Source organism: Gorilla gorilla, chromosome 4, assembly GCF_029281585.2.
Source record: "Gorilla gorilla gorilla isolate KB3781 chromosome 4, NHGRI_mGorGor1-v2.1_pri, whole genome shotgun sequence".
Lineage (NCBI taxonomy): Eukaryota > Metazoa > Chordata > Mammalia > Primates > Hominidae > Gorilla > Gorilla gorilla.
Genome location: NC_073228.2, coordinates 46211245 through 46238236, shown reverse-complemented (window position 1 = coordinate 46238236; position 26992 = coordinate 46211245). Strand labels below are relative to the sequence as shown.

Here is a 26992-nt window from a genome sequence, read left to right as displayed (position 1 = left end):
TTGGGCAACTCGTTTAACTTCTCTGAGCCTTAGGTTCCTCTACTGTAACATGTGGATAAAAATATTCCTGACTACAGTATTGTAATGATTGAATGAGATTAAAGCACTTGGAATGGCGTCCAACACACAGTGGACACTAAATAAACATTAGCTATTATTATTATTATTATTATTATTTGAGACAGAGTCTCGCTCTGTCACCCAGATTGGAGTGCAGTGGCGTGATCTGGGCTCACTGCAACCTCGGCCTCTGAGGCTCAAGTGATTCTCATGCCTCAGCCTCCTGAGTAGCTGGGATTATAGGCGCCCACCAGCAAGCCCAGCTAATTTTTTATTTTTATTTTTAGTAGAGATGGGGTTTTACCATGTTGGCCAGGCTGGTCTCGAACACCTGACCTCAAGTGATCCGACCGCCTCGGCCTCCCAAAGCGCTGAGATTACAGGCGTGAGCCACCGTGCCTGGCCTAGCTATTATTAATTATCATTCACTACCTTAAGACCAGAGATGAGAACTGATGACCCCAGGTAATCGTCAACTCAGATTCTATTTGTCTGTGATGTCATTAGTAAATGATTCTATTACCTCCTGGCATTGTCATACTCATGCCATGATTTTATGAGTCGCCAAGCCTGTGGTCTGCCACATGATAGGCCTCAGCCCTGGGGACCCACTCTCTCCCAGTTCCTGGCATGAGGCACGTGAAAGGCCCCCCAAAGGCCCTGGCTCGGTGCCAGCCGCCCCGGCCAGACGCCCAACCATCTGTCTCGCCCCTCTGCCCCACCCTCACCATCTGTCTCTACCAGTGCCCATCGGTCTGGGTAGGTCTACGAGTCAGAAGACAAATGGCCCATTATCAGAGGCCATCGTGGAGGGTGATGGATCGCGTGCCATGCAGCCAGGCAGGCTGGGCTGGGGGCACGGGCACAGAGTACAAATCACTAGGGAATGAACACTATTCATCATGGCCTGCTGGCTCCAAGGACAGGTGACACCTCCGTGGGCTCAGGGATGTCTCTCCTCCTGAGCATAACGAACAAGTTGATAAAGCCTGACCTGGCCCCAGAGCATGGCGGGGCTGGGGATAGGGCCTTTCCTCTCAGGCCCAGCCTCTGAGCAGCTCTCCTCCCTCCCCATCTCTCTCTCCTAGAACTCCAGACTCATGCTCAAGAACTTACTTCCCCATTCCCCAAGCACAGCTTAACCAACTTGGCAGCCAGATGCTCTGGGCTCCTAGTACCTTCTCAGTTTCCCACTCCTCCCTCCTCACTTCTTCCTGGTCCTTCCGCCAAACCCACCTACTGGTCCTTGCTCACCTCCTGCTGTAGCTCACAGCACTGGCTCTCTTCTGCCAGTTCATACTAACAGTGTCTCTTAATATTCACCTTGAAAATTCCTCCTTCAGGAAGCCTCCCTGGATTTGCACCACCCCTGCTTAGCCTCCCTGCTCCCTCCATCATTATGAGCAATTACTGGCAAGTACCTTCCCTTCATTCCAGCTATACAGTAAGCCTTTTAAAAGCCTGCTGAGGCTGAGACAGGAGGATCACCTGAGCCCAGATCTGGGCTGCAGTGAGCTATGATTGTGCCACTGCACTCCAGCCTGGGCAACTGAGACCCTGTCTTTACAAAACAATTTTAAAAATTAGGCCAGGTGTGGTGGTGTGCACGTAGTCCTAGCTTCTCAGGAGGCTGAGAGAGGAGGATTCCTTGAGCTCAGAAGATCGAGGCTGCACTAAACTATGATTGTGCCACTGCACTTCAGCCTAGGTGATAGAGTGAGATCCCATCTCTAAAACCAAACCAAACCAAACCAAACCAAACCAAACCAAACCAAACCAAACCAAACCTAGTACTGGCATGACACTCTACAGTTTACAGTTTGTGAAATATTGCCATACAACTTAGTGCATTGAATCTCATAAGAGATCCTTGGGGTAGGTAACAGCCCCCCTATCCCTCTACACTTGGGCAAGGTGAGGTTCAAGAGGGGTTGAGGGTATGCTCATCCCTGTGGCTACCAGTACCCACCCCTAGCCAGGACATGACCAGGCACCTTCTATGAGCCAGCACAGGGACCCAGTGTGCCTTCTCCAAGTCCAGGGCTTGTTCCTCTGCCCCCAGGCTCCCCCTAGTGAAGGAACAGCTGGCCAGGAAGCAGCTACCCTGAGATGTGGAGGCCTCCTGTCCCCACAGAGCCACCTTCAGAAATGAAGTCCTCCTACCCCCCTGCAGACACTTGCGTCTGTTTCTTTGCAAGCATGCGTCTTGCACTCTGCCTCATCGCACATGCATTTGTGGATTCGATGCCCAGACTAGACTGTGAGCCCCCTTGTTTCCCCTAGTGCCCTGCGTGGGGCCTGCTGTGTAGTAGGTGCTTCATGAAAGAGTTGGTGTGAATCAAGGAGAGGCTTGAAGACTTAAATAGAAGGTCCACAAGCCTTCCAAAGACACTCAGGTGCAGGGACCCTCTCCATTTTTGCCCAGCAGCAGCCATGCCCAGGACCACACCCAAAGTTTTAAAAGACATGCCCTAGGCAGCCCAAACACCTAGATTTGGGTCCCAGTCACTGCCATGTACTGGCTGCGTGGTGCCATGGGGGTTATGTAACTCTCCCATGCCTCAGTTTCCTCAACTGTACAAATGTTGGGCTTTACATTCTTGTGAGGATGAAATGAGATGATTACGCAAAAGCACTCTGTAAATGGTAAAGTGACACAGATATTAATAATATTTGCAGCTATGCTGTCTTTTCTATTGGAGAGATACAGAGCACGGCGCTGGAGACCACATCCAGAAGCTGGGCTGCCCGTGCTCCACTCAGGGCTCTGGCACTTACTAGTTCTCTGTGCCTCAGTTTTCTTATGTGTAAAATGGGGGCAACAGCACCTACTTCAGAGGGACATTGTGCAAATTGGGTTAATACAGCTCCAGTCCTTGATCAGTGCCTGGCACGGGTTAGCACCATGGAGTATTACACTCTGGGCATTTTTAGCCACAGACTGTGGCAGCCTTTCTTCCTCCCTTGATGCCTCCCCGAGTCACAACTCAGCAGCAAGGGCTGGGATGCCTTCCCCTGTGCCCACCCTAAAGCAGGGAAGATAACTACTCAGAATCCTTGCTGCAAACTCCTGTGCCCACGGCAGGTGCTACTAACCAACTGCAGCTCTTCCCCACCAACCTTACACCCAACCTCAGGATCCTTCTCAACATGGCGCTCGGTGGAGATGTGAAGAATTGCCTGGAGCCCTGGAGAGGAAATGACTCTGTGAATCCTGCCTTAGGGCATGGTTCTGTGTGCAGGCTCTGGGATACCTGGGGTAGGGGGGCATTGTGGTGACCAGGAATCTTGCAGGAGGGGGTTGAGGGGACTCACCTGAGATGTTGCTGGCCAGGGACAGGCTCTCGCAGTGCTGGTCCTGGAGGGAGGCAGAGACGGGGTTCAGCCCCAGAAGGAGAAGGGCCTGCAGGCACAGGAGGCGAAGGACACATTAGGCAGGTGCCATGAGCCATGAGCGTGTTGCTCCATCACCCAGGAAAACTGCAGGGGTGACACTGCACCTGCCTGCCTCCCCTCCCACCCTGTCACACATCCAGTCGCTTCCCAGACACCTGCCCCTCATCTCCTCTCTCCTCCTTCTGGGTCCTCTCTGCCTGGAGGGTCTGGAGTTGCCCTGCTCTTGGAGGGGCCTGGCAGGGAAGCTGACAGGATCAGGAGCCCAGGCTCCTAGGGAAGAGGCGAATTTTACCCCTAGGGGCTGTGTGCTGCCAGAGGAAGCCACCTCCATCCCCATGGGATCCTGAACATGGTCCAACGGTGTCCCACCATATACACGTGTGCACGTGCACACACACACACACACACACACCCTCCCACCGGCCCGCTGACCACCACGGCTCCACAGATCCCCATGCATGCACCCACTTCCCTCCCTTCCTCCAGAGCTGGCCTCTTGTTTTGTGAACTGTTTCCTGGGCCCTCATCCCCGCCTGCCTAATTATCCGTCATCACAAATTGTGCCTCACCATTTATCAAGCTCTTGTACATCTGCCGTGGTACTAAATTTTCCCTGGGGCTGGCGTGGCTGTGCCTATTTGCAGACGAGGAAACTGAGGCACAGAGAGGTAAGGGATAAATGTGTCTGGAAAGATGGACACCCTATTCTAGGGCAGACCTTTGCCCTTTAACCTCCCTGAAGGCTCCGTGTCACTCTGATTCCAGAATTTTAGCCCAGTTAGGAAGGGAGTGGCATAGGCCCTATACCTGGAGGGCTGCCCCTTCTTCAACTAAACCCACCCACACAACCATTGCATTACCCCCCTCCCGACAGGGTTAGAGTCAAGAGAGAGGCCGACTGTCCAGCCCCCCGTTACGCTGTGTTGCCACAGGCAGGTGACTTGACCTCTGTGTGCCTCAGTGTCCTCACCTGTAAAAATGGGCCTAACTGTCCCACCCCCTTTAAGCTTACATGATGTATGTATGTTGAAGTCCTTTAAATAGCCCTGCATGCTCTGTGGGGGCAGGGATTTTGCTCATTGCACTCAATTTTGCTGAAGAAATGAATGAATGACATTGTGTTTCTGGCATACAATAGGCACTCAAGAAGGATATGTTAACTGATCTGAACTTAGTGGTTTTTATTTAGTTGTTGGAGGAGAGGTGGCTGTTTTCCCTGGGATTTGATTCAAAAGGGGTTAAGAAGCATGAGTGAGGGGCAGGGAGAGGGGAGCATTGTAACCGGTCCTCCCCTCTGGCTGTGGGGAGCTGGATGCCCGGCCACCAGCAGAGTTCCCAGACAGGGTGGTGAGCCTGAAGCCCAAGAGGCCTCATGGGAGGCTGCTCTCTTCATCACTTCTCTGCTGTTTCTTCTTGGGGTCTGCTCCTTCTGAGGCCCCCAACCCCATGGCCAGGTGTCTCAGCCCCAGCCCATTTCTGTACCAACTGCAAATTTCACTACAGAGCCTCAGACACAGACCCTTAGCTCTGGAAGCCAGCTTAGGATTTCACAGCAGGAAAATAAGATCGGGAGAGAGGTAGGGGCTTGTCAAGTCCCTTGGTGAGCAAAGCTGCTAGGCTAGGGTGTAGGCTAGAAGCAGGTCAGTGGCCAGCCCAGGCAGCACGCAGCCTTCTCACAAGGGGCCGGGACTCCATGTGGTGAGTGCAAAAGTGAAGGGAGCATCGAAAATCTTAGTCGTCAAGATACAGAATATTTTAACATAATTATTTTTTAAAAATAAAGATTAACGCCAAAAAATCCATGATGAGCAAAATATCAAAAACTTTTTAAAGGAAAGATAGGCTCAGTAACAGTGCTGGGCCATGTTGGAGCTTGGGGCAAAAAGGGAAAAAGTCAGTAATGATATTAAAATATTATCTATCATGGCCGGGTGCAGTGGCTCATGCCTGTAATCCCAGCACTTTGGGAGGCCAGATCACTTGAGGTCAGCAGTTCAAGACCAGCCTGGCCAACATGGTGAAGCCCTGTCTCTACTAAAAATACAAAAATTAGCCAGGTATGGTGGCAGGCACCTGTAATCCCAGCTATTCGGGAGGCTGAGGCAGGAGAATTGCATGAACCCGGGAGGTTGAGGTTGTAGTGAGCCGAGATCGCGCCACTGCACTCCAGCCTGGGCGATAGAGTAATACTCCATCTCAAAAAAAAAAAAAAAAAATTATCTATTGCGATTACTGAGGTTTGAGGAAATGCCTCACTTGCTTCACTCCAGTTGGGCCCCACTCATGCGCCATCTTCCCAAGCCAGACTCCATCCCTCCTTCCCTGCCTGCCCCATATCCTCCAGGGGTGTCCATCCTCTCTTCCCTGGACTCCTCTCCACTCACCCTTTTCAGATCTCAGGACCTTCTCCCTGTCCTTAGAAGCAAACTGACCTGCCTTTTCCATGTTCACCTGCCGGGAGTGTTCTCCCTTATCTCACCCCACCCCACCCCACCAGGGCCACCCCCTTTCACGGTACCCACTCCCTCCCAGTCCTGTCCCGATGATGAAGGCAGACTCTGCTCCCCTCTCTCCCACCCACATTCCAAGGTCCAGGGGAAGAGTGCCCACTCCTCGTCAGAGCCTGGTCCCCACTACCCATGACTCACCCACATGGTCCCCTGAGTCGGTAGTGCCTGAGTTTGTAGTGGTTTTGTTCACTCCATTCCCTTGTTGATACTCTCATAGGGGTCTCTCTGCCCTGGACCAAGCTCCAGGTTCTGAAGCATAACCCCAGCCTCACACCCCCATCCTGTGCTCTGCACACGGGACACTCAGCAAGATGGCACTGGGGTTAGCCAACTCGCGCCTGGGACTCAGGAGTGATGATAACAAACCCATTCATCTCTCTGGCCTCAAGGAACTTCCAACACTTTATTAATCAGTAATTAAACTTCACAGTCTCCAGAGAGATGGAGAAATATCTTTACCCTCATTTTCCAAGTGAAAATGCAGAAGTAGAGAGAGGAGGAGGCCACCAGGCCAGCCGGTGGCTCTTGCCAGCTAAGCAGAAAGCAAAGTGTCCTCATGACAAAGCTGCACTGCCCGCTCAGCAATCAGCAGGGACCCAGGCTCGGCTCTGTCCCCAGAGAGGGGCAGTTCAGATGCTAGGGCCAGAGGCCCCTTCTAGAAGGGGACTAGAAATCATCACTCCTCGTTTCCCACCCCACATCTGCCCACGCCACCTCCCAACACACACACATGCACACACACGCGCGCGCACGCACACACACACACACACACACACGCACTCTCTCTCTCAAACTAGGGCTCCCAGAGCCAGCTCAGCCACAGGCAAATTAAAGAAACTGGAGACACTGGCCAGGTGCAGTGGCTCACGCCTGTAATCCCAGCACTTTGGGAGGCCAAGGCAGGCGGATCACCTGAGGTCGGGAGTTTGAGACCAGCCTGGCCAATAGGGTGAAACCCCCATCTCTACTAAAAATACAAAAATTAGCTGGGCATGGTGGGGTGCCTGTAATCCCAGCTACTCAGGAGGCTGAGGCAGGAGAATTGCTTGAACCCAGGAGGTGGAGGTTGCAGTGAGCCGAGATCACGCCATTGCACTCCAGCCTGGGCAACAGAGCAAGATTCCATCTCAAAATAAATAAATAAATAAAATAAATAAAAAAGAAAGAAAAGAAACTGGAGACATCCTATTTGACAATATCAGCCCCATTGCCTGACGTTCCACTTATCCATCTAATCCTTAAGCTGTGCTTCGTGCTCCGGTCTTTCATATCCCCCACCTTGAAGGCACATCACGTTCTATTCCCATCCAATTACTTATTATCTCCCAGTATCTGGGATCCTTCTCATGTCTGCAACCCTCTGCCCATGCAGTCTGTGCCACCCCCCGCCCCCAGTCACCTGGTCAACTCTGCATTCTTCAGAGGCCAGTTCCAGGGCCCCTCTGCTTAGTAGTACCTGCCCAACTCTCCAAAGCAAAGCAGCTCAGTTCTCCCTCCAATGTACCCCTTTTCCCAGTGCACTCTGTACACTCACTGGACCCTGTGCCCGTGAGGCTCACAAGTAGAGCACTTAGACCAGCCTAAGTGCACGAGAACCACCTCGGCACAAAGCACTTAGGACCCAAGACACTAATTAGATGGCAAATATACAGGCTATAAGTTCTTATTCTCGCATCTTAATGTCCTGGCGTGCACAGAGGAGCAGAGCAAATCTTGATTCGTCAGAAAATGAAGCCAAATGCCAGGCAAAGGGCTAGTCTTCCCTTGGCTGCCTAGAACCCTGACACTTGTGTCCCTCTCTTGAATGTGATGGTTCACACAGCCATTTTCTAAACACAGAGGACTGGTGTTGCATTATGCAAAGAAAAATGCTTCTTAAAATTCCCAAACCAACCTTTCCTCTCCGGAAAGGTCTGCTCTGTAGCAGAATCTGTGCCTGTGCCACCTCTTGCTCTGTGGAAGGTTTGTGAGGGCTTCTGCCTTATTCCTGAATCATACTTCCATGAAAAGTCCAGAGATTTCCTGCATTTTTCCTCCCACCATCCGCTGATCTCCTCTTCACCATCCGCTGATCTCCTCTTCAAGCTCCACTGTGGTTTTCTATCTCCATCAATAGGCAATTACTGCACTGGCAGGAACAGGCCCCCAAAGTTTCAAGGATGTTGTTTGTTTGCCCTTAAAATGGAGAATTTTTTGTTTGTTTGTTTTTTGAGACAGAGTCTTGCTCTGTCGCCCAGGCTAGAGTGCAGTGGTGCGATCTCGGCTCACTGCAACCTCTGTCTCCTGGGTTCAAGCAATTCTCCTGCCTCAGCCTCCCAAGTAGCTGGGATTACAGGCCTGCACCACCATGCCTGGCTAAGTTTTGTGTTTTCAGTAGAGATGAGGTTTCACCCTGTTGGCCAGGCTGGTCTCAAACTCCTGACTTCAAGTGATCAGCCCGCCTCGGCCTCCCAAAGTGCTGGGATTACAGGGGTGAGCCACCATGCTGGGCTAAAACAACAAAAAACAAAACCAAAAAAAAACCACGGAGAATTCTTAACCTGGGGAGCGGGCAGTGTGAAGATTTGCAAATAAATGCAGTTGGTGTGTGTGATGAAAACCATTTTCCTGGGGAGGGTTCTTGGCTTCCTCCACTTCTCACCAACAACTAGCACCCTGAAACAGTGGGAACTACAGTCAAAGCATATGGTAAATGGGGTGAACTGAACATGTCATCTTCTCTGAAATCAAACCAAAGTGCTTTTGGCCTTTCTCGGATGCCTCTTGCTCCTCCACTCCATCACCAGTCCCAGCCACTGGCGCTCCTTTCAGAACCAAGTTTTCAAGACTTCATGTGATTTACTATCTTCCAACTAGTAGAGAAAATCAAAACGGCACTGAAGCTGAAGCTGGCAGAGCACGAGGTTCACTCACTGGCTAATGCCTCACTTCCGTGCACAGCCTGGCAGCCCCAAGGCTCCAAATAAAACTTGCAGCTGAGCTACAAATCTCTCCACTCACCAAAGAGCCAAACCTTCAAGGTTAAAGTCTGAGGCCAAGGGTGTGTGCGGCTCAATTATAGCATCGCGTAAAAGGATTTTCCAAAGATCTAGTGGGTCCCTGGGATGGAAGGGAAAGCAGACTGGGCAGGTATCATGCTCCCATTTTAAGTCTGGGGTAGCTGATGTACCCAATGTCACATAACTGTTTTTAGGAGCTGGGATTCAGTAAGCAGGTGCTCCTGCTGTCTTTCAAGGAGATGAACCATGAGGAGAGTCGTGCCTTCTGGCTGGCCAGGCGCAGGTCAAGACAGCGCCTTGGCAGAAGGGATGGGCAGAGGGGAGGAAGGTGGTGCAGGAGCCTGTGGAGGGGGTGGAGGGCCAGGTTCTGACATGGCCTGCTCCAGCCTGCAGCAGCTGCTACCCACACCCCCACCCCCAGGGCCAGCACAGAATGGGGCTGGAATGAAGCTGCCATCCCAATTCCCAGTGTGATTTTGGTATAAAGGTTAATCACACCCAGAAAATGCTTATTAGAGACCATAAATAACCGTGTTGTTGAAGCTCAGTTTGGTCTTTAAGGCACAAAAGTGCAATTTCCTTTGATGTGATGATTCGGTAATTAACCTTTTGGGGAGGGTCCTGAAGGCCACTGGAGGGAGGGAGGGGTGGCCTGGAGGCAGCTGAGGCATCTCAGGCCTGGTTCCTACAAGTTCCTGGGGAACAGGGAAAATGGAGCCTGTTTTCTCTCTCCTTTCACAGCTAGCACTGATGCTCAGCTTGGGAGAGTCCCCAGAGCCCCCAGGGGTCAGGGACCGCACTGGCCTTCGGCAGAGCCACAGCTGGACAGCCATCCTTCAACACGGTCCCTCGCCCTTCTGCTGAGCCCCAAGGCAGTCCTGTCACTGGCTGTGTGGCTTTCGGTGAGTCACCTGACTCCTCTGAGACTCAACATCTTCATCTGCGAAGTGGGGGCAATGTGGTCTTTCTTACCCACTTCACTGGGAGATGGACAATTTGTGGGGAACCAGGAGACCTGCATCTGCAATATAAAGTCCCTACAAGCATCAGCAGGGTCATCAGCCCGGCTTGGCTGTTCTGGGCCCCAGAATGCACCTCCACTGCAGAGGGCTGGCCTGGAGCAGCTTTCCTGATGTCCCTTCCGGGCCCTGGGGGAGGCCCCACAGGCTGGACCTGGCCTCTCCTCATCTTCCGCCAGGTCCTTCTGCCTTCTCAGGAAACCTTGCTTTGGGAAGGAGTTTTTCCATTTAAAAGGTAAGTTGCTTTTTAGGTTTGAAATCCACTGGATTGAGTGGTGTCTCCAACCCCCTTGGTGGTCTGGGATCCTTCATTCAAAGAGTCCAGGACTAAGTACATGATTTGGAAAAAAGGAAAGGAACTCAGAAGAGATGGGGAAGGACAGACAGACACACACATACACGATGATGGCAAGATGAGGCACAGACTGAGGGCAGGGGGACCATGGAGTTTCAGATGGGGTCAGCACCGTGGCCATGAGGGCAGGCTTCCTGGGGGAGGTGAGCTGGAGGTCGGGGCAGAGTGCATGTGGCTGTCAGCGGGAGGGAGAGGGCCTTCCCGGCAAGGGGAGGGTCCTGAGCTTGTAGGGGTGTGGCAGGCTGCCTGCGGAGGGCCTCAGACACTGGGTTGAGATGGATCCAGTCGGCCTGGAGCACCATGGCCGGTTCCTGAGCAGTGAATTATCCCAGCTTGTCACCCTCATCATCCCAGCGAGACAGCCGACAGTCACCTGTTCCACGGAGGCGGTTCAGCAGGTCAGAGTGAAACCAGGCTTTGTTGCCTTCCCTGGCCTGGGAGACTCTGGCGGACCCTGACTTGGGGCCCAGAGAAGCCCTTGACTCTCCAGCGTGGCCAAGGTCGAAGATGTACCTGGTGACCCCAGAGGCAAGGGCCCCAGCCCACACTTTCCATCTGCTGGCCAAGGTCCTGGGTCCTGGGGTCCTGCAGGCTCCACAATCCCAATATCCGACCCTTCTGACTCTGCTTTGCTTTGCACTGTGTTCAGGTGAAGCCTATTTTAAGCAAAGGCAAGAGAAGAAAATCTAAATGCGAAAAAGAAATGAGGTCATAAATGAAGATTTCTGTAAAAAGCTGGGTCCGCCGTTGCATTTAAATACTGGGATCTGGTTTGCAGAAATAAAGCGTCGGTGCAATCAACTCTTCAGAAACGTCTCTGTACCTACGGGGGATATATCTGTAGTTACGGACTAATTGAATACAAGAGCAGGGCAGGCCCCACACGCAATTGTGTGGTTTCTGCAGAATTTCTTGCTACAGAAGTGCCAAGTGGAGGGGTCAGTGGGGGATAGACTTGCAAGATGTGTACCAGCAGAGGGGCACCCTCATGGGGCACCTTTTTCTCATCCACCCCACAGGTGGAGACCAGCCGGAGTAAAACTAGACTAGGCACAGAGGACAGAGATGCCAGGGGTCCTTTCTCAGCCCTCTTGACTGCCCAGGCTTCTCCCCATCCCGCCTCGGGCCTGGCCTCCTCCCACAGCCTCTTTCTGTGACAGCCACAACCAGTCCCCATCTCAAGGCAAAGAGCCAGTGCTTCCCCTCAAAGTGGGTGAGCACTGAAAGATTATTCCAGGCAGGCGAGAAATAATTTATTGTTACATTTAATTAACTTAAATTGCTGTTGTACAGAGAAGAAAAAATGGAAATGAAAATCTCCTGCCTACAGTTAAGGGAGGGGGGATGCCTGGGTGTTCCCCGCCCCCGGCCTTTCTCCCTGGGGCCCCGGCTCAGGGTGCCCCTGCCCGCCCTCCCTGCTACTTCACGCCTCTACTCCCCTAAGAAAACCTTGCAGCAGGGCTAGAAATAGTGGGTCACCTGCCTCTCCCACCCCAGGGCAGCAAGGGCCATGAGACCCCAGCTCCAGAGTCACACACGCCCCTCCAAGGTTCCAGATGTACTGTTATAAGCTTGGGTTATAAGCTCCCTGCAGGCAAGGCCTGTGTTTGGCTTTTTTTTTTTTTTTTTTTTCTGAGACGGAGTCTTGCCTTGTCGCCCAGGCTGGAGTGCAGTGGCGCGATCTTGGCTCACTGCAACCTCTACCTCCTGGGTTAAAGAGATTCTCCTGCCTCAGCCTCCTGAGTAGCTGGGATTACAGGCACCCACCATCACACCTGGCTAATTTTTATATTTTTATTAGAGATGGGGTTTCGCCATGTTGGCCATGCTGGTCTCGAACTCCTGACCTCAGATGATCCACCTACCTCGGCCTCCCAAAGTGCTGGGATTACAGGCGTGAGCCACCCTGCCCAGCCCGTGTTTGGCTATTTTTGTATCCTCAGTGGGGCCCGATACAGAGCAGGCCCCAGCATGTTTGTTGAATGAATAAATGACTGAATGAATAAGTGAACAGATGGGTTTTCACTTTCTGCCCCCTCTGACCATGGGGTCTCATGATGATTCCCAGCAGGAGATTGTAGGGGGCTGTTTCCTTTTTCTCATTTTCCTCTCTATTCCTCCTGCTCAGCAGGAGCTCCCTCTCCTCTCCTTGCTCCCGCCATAGCCCCGCACCTTGGACTCCAGAAGGGTGTGCTAGAGGAAAAAGCACTCGGGTGGGAAGCACAGGGCTGACTCTGCTGAACTTGCTCCGTGATGGTAGAGAAGTCACCTCCCCACCTCAGTTACCTCATCTGTAAAATGGGGAGGTCACTGTGTTCTCTACATTCCTTTCCAGGTCTGAATATGCCCTGGCTCCAGGATGTACAGGAGAGTAGAAATTCAAATCTCTAAACTTGGGGCTGGAGAGATGCTTGTTGGAATCTTTTATCTGCCCCCTCCTACCTGTGTGACCTTGGGAGAATCACCGAACTTCTCCAAGCCTCATTTTCCCCATCTGTAAATGGGGCTGATAGGGATAAAATATTCACATCCCAAAGCTCCTGGAGAGATTCAACAATATGGTGCATATAAAACAGCATGGGGCCGGGCGTGGTGGCTCATGCCTGTAATCCCAGCACTTTGGGAGGCCGAGGTGGGCGGATGATGAGGTCAGGAGATTGAGACCACGGTGAAACCCCGTCTCTACTAAAAATACAAAAAATTAGCTGGGCGTGGTGGCGGGCACCTGTAGTCCCAGCTCCTCGGGAGGCTGAGGCAGGAGAATGGCATGAACCCGGGAGGCGGAGCTTGCAGTGAGCCGAGATCGTGCCACTGCACTCCAGCCTGGGTGACACAGCAAGACTCCATCTCAAAAAAAAAAAAAAAAAAAAGAAAGAAAGAAAAAGGAAAAACAGCATGGGGCTAGGTGCGCAGGCCGCACAAATGGTCACCACTCTGTTACTCAACTTTGCACGTTCTTCCTTCCTGACTTGGCTTTTCTTCCCAGAAGTGCCCCTTGCCCAGCCCCCTGCCCACTCAGGGCATGTACCCCACTTTCCAGCTCCACTCTTTCCCAGAAGCCAGCAGTGGTCACCTACAGGAATGGAGTGTACATCCAGGTCAATGATATGGATTTGCTAAGCATGGGGGCAGGGGGTGCCCGGAGCGTAGCTCCCATCCTCCTTGTCTTCCCTTCATTTCTGCCTCTCATGCATTCACTTGCTCCCCGTCTTTGTATGATTTGCTCTCAAATTCACTCATGGATATGTTCTTGTAGCCCATGCCTTCTCGGCCTCCTGCCTCTCTCCTCCCCATCTTGCTCTCTCCCTGTCTTAACCACCCTACTTTTTTCAGTCTTCCCTGGCTTCCATTTTCCTCCCTCCCTTCTTTCCTTCCTTTCTTTCTTCCTTCTTTCTTTCTTCAGCCTTTACGGAAGGCTTGCACAGTGCCAGGCCCTGTGAATTTCTTCATTTAATCCTTCTCGACCCCTGCAAGTCAGAGCCTTTACTATCTCCCCACTGTTCAAACGAGAGACTGGTGCACCCGGAGACAGTAACTTACCCAGGGTTTTGACTGCAGTAACTGGAGGGACTGGGATTGGAGCCATGCTCCTGCCCCTGGGGAGCACAGCCTGTTTCCCTTCCTGCCCTGCCTGCCTTCCCTTCCCTCCTCTTCCTCATCACAAGCCTGGATCCTCCAAAAGACACATAGGTACAGGTTTCCTTTGCCTTTCAAACTCTGGCTCCTGGCTGCAGCCCAGCTCCCCCAGAGCTGGCAGTGGGAACGAGGGGGCGGACAACAGTAGGACCCTGCCAATGGATGGGACTCAGGAAGGGCTCTGTTTGGCTCTCACAGAAGAGGGGAGCCCAGCCCAGGGTTCTGATCCAGTGCCTGCCCCTGGGAGCTGTTAGCTGTGAGTGGCTCCCAGACACTGGGAAACTGTCCCTGAGTGGGTGGGAGGCACAGCCGAGGTGTGGGGACAGCCGCAGAGACACCAGCTACGCAGGTGACACTATCAGCTGTGCTCTCGGCTCAGCCGCTCTCTGACAAGTGTAAAGTGAGGGGGATTTCGGTGTCGGCAGAGAAAAGATGTCCTTTATGGAGCTGCGTTTTAAAAGGGATTTAAAGAGGGCCAGAAAGGAAGAGTGAAACTGGTGGCTGGAAATTAGGTTCTATTTTATTTAAAAAATGCTAAAGGCTTTGGGGCTGTTTTTCCTGGAAAAACAACTGCCTTCTAAGGCCAAAGGTCAGTTTAAAGAGGGCTGCTGGACCGCCAAACCCCACTGAACAGGGATATTTAGGGCAGAAATAAGGACTAACCAGACATAAAACAAGCAACAGCCCCATCCTCTGATTCTTTGCTTGTAAAGGCAGTGACTTAGACAAAATCAGAATTTCCAGACAGTGCTTGACACCTGACCTGGGAGACAGAAAATCCCATTTCTCACACCTCACCCCCAAAATTGGGGTTCAATAGGCCTGTGGGGAGCCCAGGGACCCTCATGTTTTTTAAATGCGTTCCAGTGATTCTGAAGCATCAACAGAAGTGAGGATAACTCAGCCAGCTCAGAGATTCTCACCTGGAGGCCATTTTGCCTCCCGGGGGACGTTTGGTGATGTCTGAAGATATTCTTGGTTGCTATAATCAGGAAGGGGGAGGTGCGACTGGCATTTAATGGGTAAAGGCCAGGAATGCTGATAAACATCCTAAAATGCACAGGCCAGCCCCCACAGTGAAGGATTATCCAGCCCCAAATGTCAATAGTGCTGAGGTTGGGAAGCCCTGGGTTGGAGGGTTTCAATGCTCCATCCCAGCTTTGAAGACACTTGCCTGCCTGCCTGCCCATTATGGGGGCGGGGCAGGGGAGGAAGGTGGCTGTAGAGGGGACCTTGGGAAGAGTGTGGGATTACAAGAGAGAGGCACCTTCAAGGCAGGAAGAGGACCTGGATTGCACTCTTCTTGGTGAATGCCCTGTGCGACCTTGGATCAGTCAGTCTCCCACCTCCTGGCCTCAGTCTGAAGGCAGTGGACTGGTGGAAACGACCTTTCCTGGCCAGCTGGGCAGATGGGAACTCCTTCCCCTGATTCACTCTGTCCTGGCCCTGCTGGGTCAGCTCCTCCAGATCTCCTCCTGCAGGGGGTGCACGGGAGATGCAGGAAGGTCTGCCTGCTGATGCAGCCAAAGTTGAGGAATGAGGCGGCCCAGAAAGAGCTCGAACAGCAGCCTCTTCCCAGAGTCAGCGAGCTGAGCTCACCCAGCGGAGGCTCCACCAGAGCCTCCCCAGGGCCGGCACCTCAGAGGCAGGAGGCAGAGCCAGGTCCTAGGCCCTGGAGAAGTGAAGTGGGATTCCTTTACCTTGGATGAGTGCCGGGACAAGGGGTAGAACAGCATGGGGCTAAGTCCTGTGAGCTTTGGGGAACCCACACAGAGCAAGGCTGCCCTTGCCCCACTAAGGGCTGCGACCACTGATCATGGGTCCTCAGCTCACCTTGTCACCAAGTGCAGATTGATGAGTGTGACAAGGAGGGGGAACGGGCCTGCTCAGAACCCGCCACTGGGTAAGGGGTCTGAGTGAACCAAAGAGTTTCCTCCTCCTGGACAAGGGTTCTTCCTTCTTCCGTCGCCCAGCCTTGGCTGCCAGAAAGAGCCACTACATCACTCACATCCATGCAATGGAGACACACAAGTGCAAGAAGCATGGCAGGAGGGGCAGGCTGTGTGAAGGGTGAACCAGAGATCTGGGCCAGGCAGTGAATTCTGGCCCCAAAGGAGGGCTTTAGGCCCGCGCTATTCAAAGGGTGGTGAGGACTGGTCCGACTGGTCAAGTTTGCCAACCTACCAACAATTGGTTCCTGGTCTACAACTTGAGAAGTACAAAACTGGAGAGTAAGCATTTCATGTGAATCCATCCCTGCGGTGACATCCGAGCATGCAGTCAAGACTCATCTCGTCAAACAGGGTCTAGACCAATTCAGATGCTGTCAGACTTGCCAGGTGAATCACGTGGTGCAGGCTACACAGCAGGACCACATGCCAGTTGGCCATGGATTGGAAAAATCCATGTGGTCCTTCCCCACAGCTGGTTTGAGAGCCCTGCTTTAGCTGGAGGACAGAGTGTGATGCCTGGCTCACCAGGGAAGGCCTCATGGAGGAGGCAGGTCTTGAGTGATAGTTGGGCTTAGTTTTGAGGGGAGTCCTGGGGTGGGACTCCCACCCATGAAAACAGCAGGTCTCACTGACCTTTGGTGGGAGCAGGCCCCTTGCAGCAGCACAGGCATTTCCTCTTTCATTCTGCATTGTGGTCGGTCCAGTAAAGAGGACACAAGGGTCCAGAGAGGTCATGTGATTTGCCCAAGGTCACCCATCCAAGAAGTGGCAGAGTCAGCTCCAACCCCAGGCCTCCTGCCCTGTCAGCTTTAGGGACAGTGGTCCTTCCTCCAGGGTGCATGTGAGCCCCACCACTCCTAGGCCCCCCTGCCCTGCATTTCACAGCCTTGCAGCAGCTTCCACAGTCAGGCCATGAGGCCCCAGCCATCAGGAGAGAAAAGACGCCCCAGGCTGCACCCCCACACCGACTCACAGGGAGCTGGAGGGGTGGGATGCCAACGGACGGGATCTCACGAAGGTACCAGGAATGCCAGTGCTCTTGGCGCCCCTGCCTTGCCTGGCTACTCCTGCCTCATGACCAGCAGAACCAGGACAGCACCAGGGAGGGAACCCCAGGATGCCACCAAGGCCGCCTCCCCAGTCCCCATTTGGAGGCTAGAGTGCCCTGACCCTGCTCTCTGGAGGCCCCAGCTTCTGAGACCTTCTTGCCCCTTTGTTTCTAAGCCCAGGGCCACAATTCCCTCTAGCAACATCTCCCACCATCCCTGTCCAGAACCGCTCATGAAGCAACATGCTGCCCTTGCGCGCACGTGGACAACGCCCCCAGTGCTATGGGGACCGGAGGCGGAACACAGGGCAGTGCTGGAATCTTTTAATGTTACTAAGCCGCGCTGCCGCGTAGCCCTTGATAAGCCGTTGAGTCACAAATCCACACGCGGAGGCAGAGAGGGACCTATCTCTCTGGCTTGCCACTTGTGTCTTCTGTCGCCATAGCACTTCCACACTCAGACAGACGTTCATTGGGGAGTGGGAGCAGGGAGAGACCCTCCATTTAGTTCAGCATCTACTGTGCACCTACTGTGTGCACAGTTCTGGACTAAGTTCTGGGCACACAGAGGTTTTGTTATTTTTTTGTTTTGTTTTGTTTTGTAAGGGAATCTTTCTGGTCTAGGCAGAGCTCATAATCTACGGTGGGAACAAGGGCTCAGGTTAGATGTGGGTCACCAGGGGTCCATGTGGAATCTGGTTAGTAGGTGTTTTTGAGCCCCCTGTGGGGGGCTACATCAAACAGCTGTAAGACCCCATGTTGTGGGACAGCCCAGGATCCACGATGAGCTAGAGGCTCACACCAGGGGACGGGATGAGGTGAGAACAAAGGAACAACCAGTGAGAGACAGATTTAGACTGGAGGGCTTCCTGGAGGAGGAGGTGGGGCCAGTTCAGGAAGACTTTGGTGGACATGACAGATGAAGATTGGCACAGAGAGACTTGGGGGCAGAAGCTCCTGTAAGAGAAGTGTCATATATGTATATTCTGCTGGGTAGGGGTTGGCAGGGGAGGAAGGAGAACAGTGCGACTCAGGCAGAGGGCCAGGAGTGAGGAGCAAGAGATTAGGGGAGCATCAGGTTCTTTCCCCTCTAGAAGGGGATGGGAGGACTCAATGGGGTCACTTGTGTGGGCCTTAGTGCAACAGCAGCTCAGTAAATGGCACACCTGGCCAGTAAACAGTGTACCTGCTTAAAAGAACCTGGGAGGCATAGGCAAGGGACAGGAGCAGAGTTGGCAGAAAGAGGAAGGGGAAGGGCGTGGCTTGGACCAAGACCAAGCCCAGGACGCAAGGACCAGCCTCCCTCCAAGGACCAGCCTTGCCCTACCCGTCTGGGAAGATGAAGGATTGGCTGAGTCTGGGACTCCCAGCCTGGCACGGGCAGCTGAGGGATGCCGGGGAGGCTGTCTAACCTGCTAGTCACTCACCCAGCTAAGCCCGTGGTCCCCAGGTGCCCAGCTGCTCCTCTGGAAGTCAGCCTCTAACCCTGGCCTTGAGGTGGCATTGCACACCTGCCGTACAGGTCTGGCTGTGCTCAGAGGAGAGGTGGTGACCACACAGTGGCTTCTGAGGGAGGTGGCAGGTGCGGGTGTTACAAACACTGCAAAGTAGCTCACTCGCCAGGGTCCCAGCGTGTGTGTGTGTGTGTGCGTGTGTGTGTGTGTGCGTGTGTGTGTGTGTGTGTGAGAGAGAGAGAGAGAGAGAGAGAAAGAGAGAGAGAAAAAAATGCCCACTGAGAAACACGCAGGCCCACAGAGGCAACAGATCCTGTCCCTTCTGCACCCTGCTTCTGGGGAGGAGGAGCAGCCCTGGGGGTGGTGGAAGGGAGTGGGATCATGGCGGGAGCTCATCTGGGGCATCTCTGCGCCGAAGGCTCTCCTAACAGCTGAGGACGGCTTCGGGCACCCAGGCACCAGGATAGGGATGGGTGGAGGAATTCTTGTGAGAAACAGAGAGGAAGTTTCCAGGAGATGCCACCGCTGGCCTCAGAACCCAGGCATAGGCTCTCTTGGATGCTAGGGAGAAAGTTAAAAGCAAGAATGACCAAGGCAGGCAGGCAGGTCTTTTTCTTCTCCCTCCCCTTTTGCTTCTCTCACTGTCTGTCTGTCTGTCTCCGCATCTTCTGTAAGAGTGAAATCATCCACCCTGAGCGAGCCCTTGGGCACCCTGCCAGGCCCGTGCTCTGAGTGCAGTTGGGGCCCCAGTGCAGGGGGCCTGGACCTGTAAGGACTGTGCCTCAGATGGCCCTCGACTCTCCTAAAGCCCTTTCCCCAGGGTAAAACCCCTCCTGGACCCGGTTTGCTTTTCCAGCCCACCCAGCCCAGCCCCTTGTCCCCCGGCCACACTCCTTTTCCCTGTCTCTGTGCACAGGCTCCCCACCCAGCCTGGTACCTCTGGCCTCTGCTGAGCTAGGAAGGGCTTTCTAGAAATGAGCCCTTCACACACCTTGCCAAAGAGGCTGGGAAAACAGAGAGGGAGAGATGGATGGATCACAGAGGGAGGGCACTCCCCACTGGAAATGGCAATGCTGCGGCCATCACTTGTCCCAGCCTTTCACCCCGGGCAGGTGCCTTTCAGCTCTGTGGGTTTTGGTACTGACCAGGGATGATGACCAATATATTGTCCCAATTCTCCTAAAGCCCCTGACATCCCAGCACTCAAAGGTTCAACTAAGGTTCTCACTGTGCTTCCTGATAGCCCCCACTACCTCTTAAAACTCCAGTGGGTAGACTCTAAAGTATAGCGGTCAGTCTAGAACAAGCCCTGCCTCCCTGGTTCTGCAGCCACGAAGTGACTGGACCAGTCTAGCCAGTTTTTCTGGGCTCTGACCTAGGCGCACTGGCTCCCAACCAGACTGGCTGGGGCTTGGAAACCAGCTGACATGCGGAGGGGGGCAGGTGCACACCCCACAAATCCCATCTCAAAGCACCTCGCTGAGGCTTCTCTCTGGGTCCAGCAGTGCCAGGCGGGTGAGATGGACAAATTGCCTGTGCTTATAGGGCAGAAAGAACAGCCGCAAACATCTTCATTTGTCCCAGAAACAGTTTTATGGCTGCTGGGTGGACAGTTGCCAAAGAACATGTTTGGCTAAAGCATTTGAATCCACAGTTCTATGTGAAGGGGAACCCGTCTTCCAAAGCCAGATTCTGACATGCCCGTTTCATGAAGTCCGCCTCCCTCCCTTCCTACCATCCATTCAATTTTGTGGAAGCGGATACCACATACTCAGAAAACAAGTGATTAAGAATCTGTTGTCTAATAGAATCCAGCTAGTTATTTTCAAAATGATTGTTTGCATCAGTGAGTGAATCATTTCGTATTATCCTCCCTACATATCTACTTTTACTGTCAGGTTTTTCCATACCCCAGATGTTCAGGTCTGTCTATGACCTTCAAGCTCAGCTGATGGCTGGTAGCTGATCCCTTTTCCCCAGGGACTGTGAAAAGTGCTCTGAGGCAGGAAGAGATTCTATACGCCAAATACCCTTCCTCTACCCGCATCCCCTCACCACTTCTCCTTTTGATGGCCTTTCTTAGACTGAGGAAGTTGGTAAGATTTATTAAGTGACTACTATAGCTAATATTTATTATGCACTTACTGTGTGCCAGACACTGTGCAACTGTGCGTAATTTCACACCTGGCATCTCATGGTCATTATGATTATGCCATAAAGCAGGTATTATTTCCCCCGCTTTAGACAGATGAAGAGGTGACTTGCCCACAGCTTCAGGGCAGAGTAAGGATTCAAGCCCACATTTGCTTCATCTGCTGTTCCCACCCATACAAGAAGATGTTGACTGCCACACTGGGTGGGGTAAGGGACGGCTGGCCTAGAGCAACAAGTCCAAAGACAAGCATTTTAAAAGGATGAAGGCTGGGCACGGTGGCTCACGCCTGTAACCCTACACTTTGGGAGGCTGAGGTGGGAGGATTGCTTGAGCCCAGGAGTTTGAGAGTTCGAGACCAGCCTGGGCAATACGGCAAGACCGTTTCTACAAAAAAATTTAAAATTAGCTAGGTGTGGTGATGCACGCCTATAGTCCCAGCTACTCGGGAGGCTGAGGTGGGAGGATCACTTGAGCCCAAAAGGTTGACGCTGCAGTGAGCTGTGTTCACACCACTCACTCCAGCCTGGGCAACAGAGTGAGACCCTGTCTCAAAAAAAAAAAGAAAAAAAAATTCCTAGGGACTCTGCTGACAGGGACCTCCCTGAATTTAGGTAGACAAGAATGATTTGTAGTTAACAAATTCATTCTTTGACTATTAAAACTGCAGCTGAAATCTCGACCTGGCCTTACGTTCAAAATGGGCTCACCCTTCTTTGGTTGATACCGTGAGCGGTTAGGGTAGAATCAGAGCTGGGAGAGATCACCCTACTCCCTCTTTTCACTGAGGAAGAAACAGCCCAGATCACTGTTAGTGACCTGCCCTCCTCCAGACATGGCAAAAGCGCTGGAGTTTCACCAGCTGAGGCTCTACCCTCAAGGGATTCTCCAGATCACTGGGGTGCTGCACTGGCTGTCTGTTTTCTCTTTTTTAATAACCACAGTGGGCTTAAGGGGGAGTTCTAGTCCTTTCTGCATCAGAGATGGCTTTTCTGCTAGGGTGGTTTAAGCATCTCTCAGCCTTCTGTTTTGACATGACATCTGCATCTGGTGGGAACAGAAACGGGTTCTTTCCAATTGTACAATACCAAACGGAAGAAGCAACAATAAACTCATCCATGAAGTCGACAAACATTTGTTAAACAGCTACTCTGTGCAACGGATTGTGAGGCTCAGTGCCGTGAAGGGTAAAAGATGCAAAAAATATATAATATATTGCATGTCCAAGAGCTGCTAGTTGCTGTTCCTGCATTAACTTATATCTGCTGAGAGTAGCCACCTTGCAGCTTTTTCTGAAAGCAGACTGTGCCAGGCACTGTTCCAGGCACTTTCCATGTATTAATTCCTTTTGTCCTTACGTCAACCTCCTGAGTTAGGCATTTCCCCCATTTTATAGCTGGGGACACTGAAGCCCGGAGAGAGTACTTAGGTCCAAGTACCATGTTCCAAGGTCCCTCAGCTTGAGCAGAGCTGGGAAGGGGGAGTGCTGGGAATCCAGTTCGTGGCACCCCCCTCTTTCTATGTGAGGTCATGTCCCTAAGGAGTATTTGAAAACACAGACCTTTCACAGAGACATGAGAGATAACAGAGAATCCAGTCCAATATCCCTGTTTACAGACAGATAAACTGTAGCTCAGAGAGGGAAGGTGACCTACCTGTCATCACACAGCTGATTGGAGGCAGAGCTGGGATCAGAGTCAGGTTCACTGACTCCCAGCCTGATGGTCTTTCCCCTTCAATAGCTGCTGAAATTATCAGCCCGGCACCTAATTGCTTCCTGCTAGGCCACACGGGCACTTGGGGTGGTGGCACCTTGACCCCCAAACTCCTTATGTGCGGCTGAACCTGGAGGTTGATGCTTTTGAGGAGCCAAATGTTAGAGAGGGTGAGAAATGGATTTTCCACTTGAGCTCGTCCTCACTGGCTCTGGGTGAGTGTTCAACTTTTCCATAATCTACACACTCCTCTCTATGGCTGGTCATTTCAAATCCAAGGGGCTTGGCCTGGCTTTTGGCCCCTCCCTGTCTTTGCCCCCAGTCTGTGGCCAGGCCAGCAGTCCCGCACGCCACAGCAGCCCACTGGCCCACCCTGGGCTCACTGTTTCGCGTTCCTCATGCCTCTTGCCAACGCTCCCCTCGAAAACCTGGCTCTATATCGTTTAATCAAAGAAACAACTTGGAAATGGCCCAGATATGCACCGATATAGGGATGGCAAAGTCCATTCACTCACAGGCAACATGCAGACATTGACAGTCTCCTGCAGAGGCTCGGGAGTAACGTGAAACAGACTTGGGCTGTGACACTGAGGAGAGGGCTGCCCAATGGCCACAGCTGTGCCCAGACAGGTGCTTGAGAAGGGGACCTGTGGGGGTTATTTTTTAAATGAATTATACAGCAGCCAGATTAAAAGAGTGAGGTTGCAATCATTTTCCATTCTGGTTTTCAAACTTTGCCTATTGCTGCTAAATTGGCTTATATAAGAATAACAATAGCCAGCTCCCTCCTGGGAGCTCACTCTCCTGTTAGAATCCATCCAGAGGCCTTGCCTTCTGCACCCCTCACAGACACTGGGACCCATGTTTACAGCCACACTCCATCTCCCTACGAGGAGATGCAGTGGGTGTGTGGCTGACTCCGAGGTGCTCAGGCCCCTGCCCCTCCCTGGGGATGGAGACAATGTCTTGTCTGTCTTCTCCTGACTCATGGCCACTTGTACACACATCGTCTCTCCCCACTCACACACACTTTCACACACCCTGTCTCTCCCCATTCACACACATTTTCCCCCAGGACTCTGTAATTGGTATAGTGTGAGGCCCACAATATAGGCCCCAGAGTGGACCCTTTCCCAACACTGGCTGACTTGTTGGGGACGGAGCTGGATTTGGGATTAACCCTAAATCCCCTAGATTTGTACTCTCATGCTGACAAAACTACCTGAGCTCTCATCTGGCTGAGCTCTAGAGTGAGATTTAGGTGGCTTCGAATATTTTCTGGTAATGGCCGGGCATGGTGGCTCATGCCTGTAATCCTAGCACTTTGGGAGGCCGAGGCTGGCTGGTCGCTTAAGCCCAGGAGTTCGAGACCAGCCAGGGCAATATGGGGAAACCCCATCTCTACAAAAAATACAAAGATTAGCTGGGTGTGGTGGTGCATGCCTGTGGTCCCAGCTATTCTGGAGGCTGGGGTGGGAGGATCACCAGAGCCTAGGGAGGTTGAGGCTTCAGTGAGCCATGATCACACCATTACACTCCAACCTGGGCGACAGAGTGGGACCCTGTCTTGAAAAAAAAAAAAAAAAAAAAGGATATTTTCTGGTAAAAGCAAACAAAACAAAGCCTTTTATCAGAGTGTCTGGGTTTGAATTCTGACTTCACTACTCACTGGCTGTGTGACCTTGAATCAGTTACTTAGCCTCTCTGTGTCTCAGGAATAATTCCTACTTCCTAGGGCTGTTAGGAGGACTAAATGACTTAATATTTGCAAAGCAGGTAGAATAATGCCCAGTGAATTGTACATGCTACATAAATAAAAGAAGAAAAGCAACTATTTAATTGTAACCAACGTTTGAAACCAGCATTCGCTGGCCATTCACTCACTGCCCCACATTCATCTGGAATTTATTGAATGCCTACTGAGTTTATTAGGCCAGGCATAAAGGGCAAACACCCCACCATCTAGTAGGAACAAAGGAAATAAAAAGACTTTTTTAAGGAAAACATGATCATTCTGAACAGAGATTTGCACACAATTCTATGAAAGGCCAGAAAAAGAACATTGATCTATTTCCGCGTAAACCTGAAAAAAAAAAAAAAAAAAAAAAAAGAAAACACCCGCAGTTCAATTCTTTGAATCCATTTAAAAGACTGAATTTGGTCTAACTGGTTTGTGCATGTAGACCAGGCTTCGGTACACGCGAGCCTTTTGGAAACTATTCCCATTCAGTGCCAACTACTCGACCTCTCTGGATGTTTTTCTTCTACCTTCCTCACCTGTCTGTCTCCTCGAACGCCCAGAAAATAATCTGTGAGTTCATCCCTAGCCCTCAGGTAACGGATGGGGGAGGGGATGTGGGTTCAGTAAGACCAACCCTCGATCATTTTAAGAATCAATTTATAAATATTTGGGGAGGGGCAGGATTAGAGAAAAATCTCAGTAACTTGTAACGTCTCAACTAAGGAAGCAGCAGCTGCTACATTTAAAAATCTTGGTGGTTTAACTCAAACCACTTGGTAAGCTGGTATACGTACAGTTGGTTTAATAACTGATGGAAAAATGAAATTCCGCCAATCCGCACCCCTCCCCCAAATCCACCGAAGTCTCTTGAATGTAATCGCTCTGAATGCCCTGAGCCGGGTCAAGCTGGTGTCTATGTTTGTGGCTGGAGCGGACCCTGCGGAGTCCCGAGCCCCGGGTGAGGCGATGCCCAGACTGGCGCGAAGCGGGGTGTCCCGGCAGCAGCGCAGAGGCCCACCCGCCTCTCCGGCCGGCTGCAGCGGGCGCGCCTATACCCTACAAGACCAAAACGCTCTGGAAAGCGCTTGGGGCTGCAAGTGACGCCTGGCACGAGCGGCGGGCCGGACTGCCGGCCTCCCGGCCCTTCCCTGGCTCACACAACCCGCGGGCCACCCCCACCGCCCACGAACTTCAGCGGGCAGACGCTGTACGTGCGGTCTGGCTACTTTCCTAAACTCCAGCGCCCGATCCGCGTCGCAGGGTCGGCCGCACAGCGCGGGGATCGCGGGTGCCCAGGCTCGGAGAGCGAGCGTCTCGCTCCCAGCCGCGGTCGGGGAACAGGAACTGCCGCCAGAGGCACCGTCTCCTCCCCCGAGACTGCGATATTGATCAAGGGCTCGCAGGCGCGGGCGGCATTCATCTCTCCGGACTCGCAGCTCGCCGCGGAGGGGAAGGGGCAGGACGCGCTGCCAGGACTAGGGCGGGGGCGTGCGGAGTCGGGGAGCTGTTTGGGGGCGCTGGGGCGAGGTGGGAACCCCGCTTCAGAGTCTCCAGTCCCGGGGCCGAGGTCTGCAGGAAGGGCGTGGGAGGTGGAACCTCCCCTCCCCTAGGCGTCTGCCCCAAAGCCTAGAGCGATTCTTGGCGCGGAGCCGGCTACCCGGGTGGGCGGACCCCCTCCTCCGCCAACATCCCGGCGGCTTCGCCACGATTTCTTTTCTCACCTGAGTCTCCCCCTGCCTACCCAACCCTGGCTCCAAAGGTCCAGAGAGTTAGGCTGCCCCGGAGCCCAGCCTTCCCCGACCTAAGCACGGCTCTCCCAGCGCCCCCGCCCCCATCACACCCACAGCCCAGCCCCGTCCCGCGTCCGCCAGGGGCCGGGGGCGCCAGCGCTCGAGGGATGGCCGGCGGGCTGTTACCTTGACGAGACGGAGCTGCGGGTGCCGTCCCATCCTCGGGCTCGCTCGGCTACCGTCCTGAATGCCCGGGTCCTACGGACATCCCAGAGGGACCGGCGGGCGGCTGCGGGCTCGGGCGGCACGGGGTGGGCGGCCGGGCTCCTCGGTCGCTGCCTGGTGAGGAGATGCCCGGCTCGGCGCTTCCCGGCCCCGCGGCCCGGCCCGGCCCGGCCCGGCTCTCGCTCGCCCCTTCCCGGGGAAGTCTGGCCGCCGTTTCCCGACGCAGCCCGGCCCGCGGCCGCCTCTTGCCGGCCTCGCCCCCGCCACCTCCCCCACGGTCCGCGCCGCTCCTCGCCTCGGCTCCCCGCCCCCTCGCCCAGCTCGTCCCCTCCCCTTCCTCCCCCTCCCTCTCCCCTCCGCTCCCCTTCGGTCCCTCCTCCGCGCCTCGCCCCTCGGCTCCCTCCCAGCTCCTCCTCGCCTCCTCCGTTCCCTCCCCTTCCCCCGGCCCGCTCTCTGTGTCCCGCCGCCAGGATCCCCTTTCCCTGCGCCCGGGGTTTGCGGCAGTCCTCGGGGCGCGCTGGCAGCAGTGGCGGCCGCCGCAGCCCGGGGAGAAGCCGGGAATGGGGGAAGGGGGCCGCGGTAAAGGATCAGCCTCCCGCCCGGCCGAGGTCGGGGCCTGGGAAGTCCAAGGGATCTGGGGTGACTTGGGCCAGGGTGCTCAGGTGAATTTATGAGGGCGAGGCTATTGGGGGCTAGGGAACAGGGCGGTCCCTACTGAGCGGAGCCGCCGCGGAACCCAGTGAGGCTGCGACCTGCGTTTGGGCAGTTCCCGCCCTGCGGCTGGCTAGGAGGAGCTCCTCGCCGCCCCCATTCCAGCCGCGCCGGGCGCTGGGCCCGACCCCCAGCACCTTTGGCACTGATGTGCCTGGTGCGCGCTGAGACGCGAACGCTCTGCAAGATGAGCCCTTATTCATTCGTTCCTTCTTTCCTTCATTCGTTCATCTTACAAACTGAGTGCCTGGCCACTTTGGTTCAGGCAAGAGGCTGGATCTGGGAACCC

The 26992-nt window shown here is 53.6% G+C and overlaps 1 protein-coding gene across 3 annotated transcripts in view; it reads right to left on the bottom strand.

Annotated features, from left to right (window-relative positions):
* Window positions 1-26064, bottom strand: part of CRHR1 (corticotropin releasing hormone receptor 1) — a 51495-nt gene extending 25431 nt beyond the window's left edge. For all 3 annotated transcript variants that reach the window (XM_055387820.2, XM_004041492.5, XM_019026551.4), the window contains exons 1-2: window positions 25954-26064; window positions 3376-3463 (exon numbers count right to left, since the gene is read on the bottom strand). In XM_055387820.2, the coding sequence (XP_055243795.2) occupies window positions 3376-3463; window positions 25954-25986 (121 nt within the window). In that variant the 5' untranslated portion in view covers window positions 25987-26064. The remainder of the gene's footprint in view (window positions 1-3375; window positions 3464-25953) is intronic.
* Window positions 26065-26992: the final 928 nt, after the last annotated feature.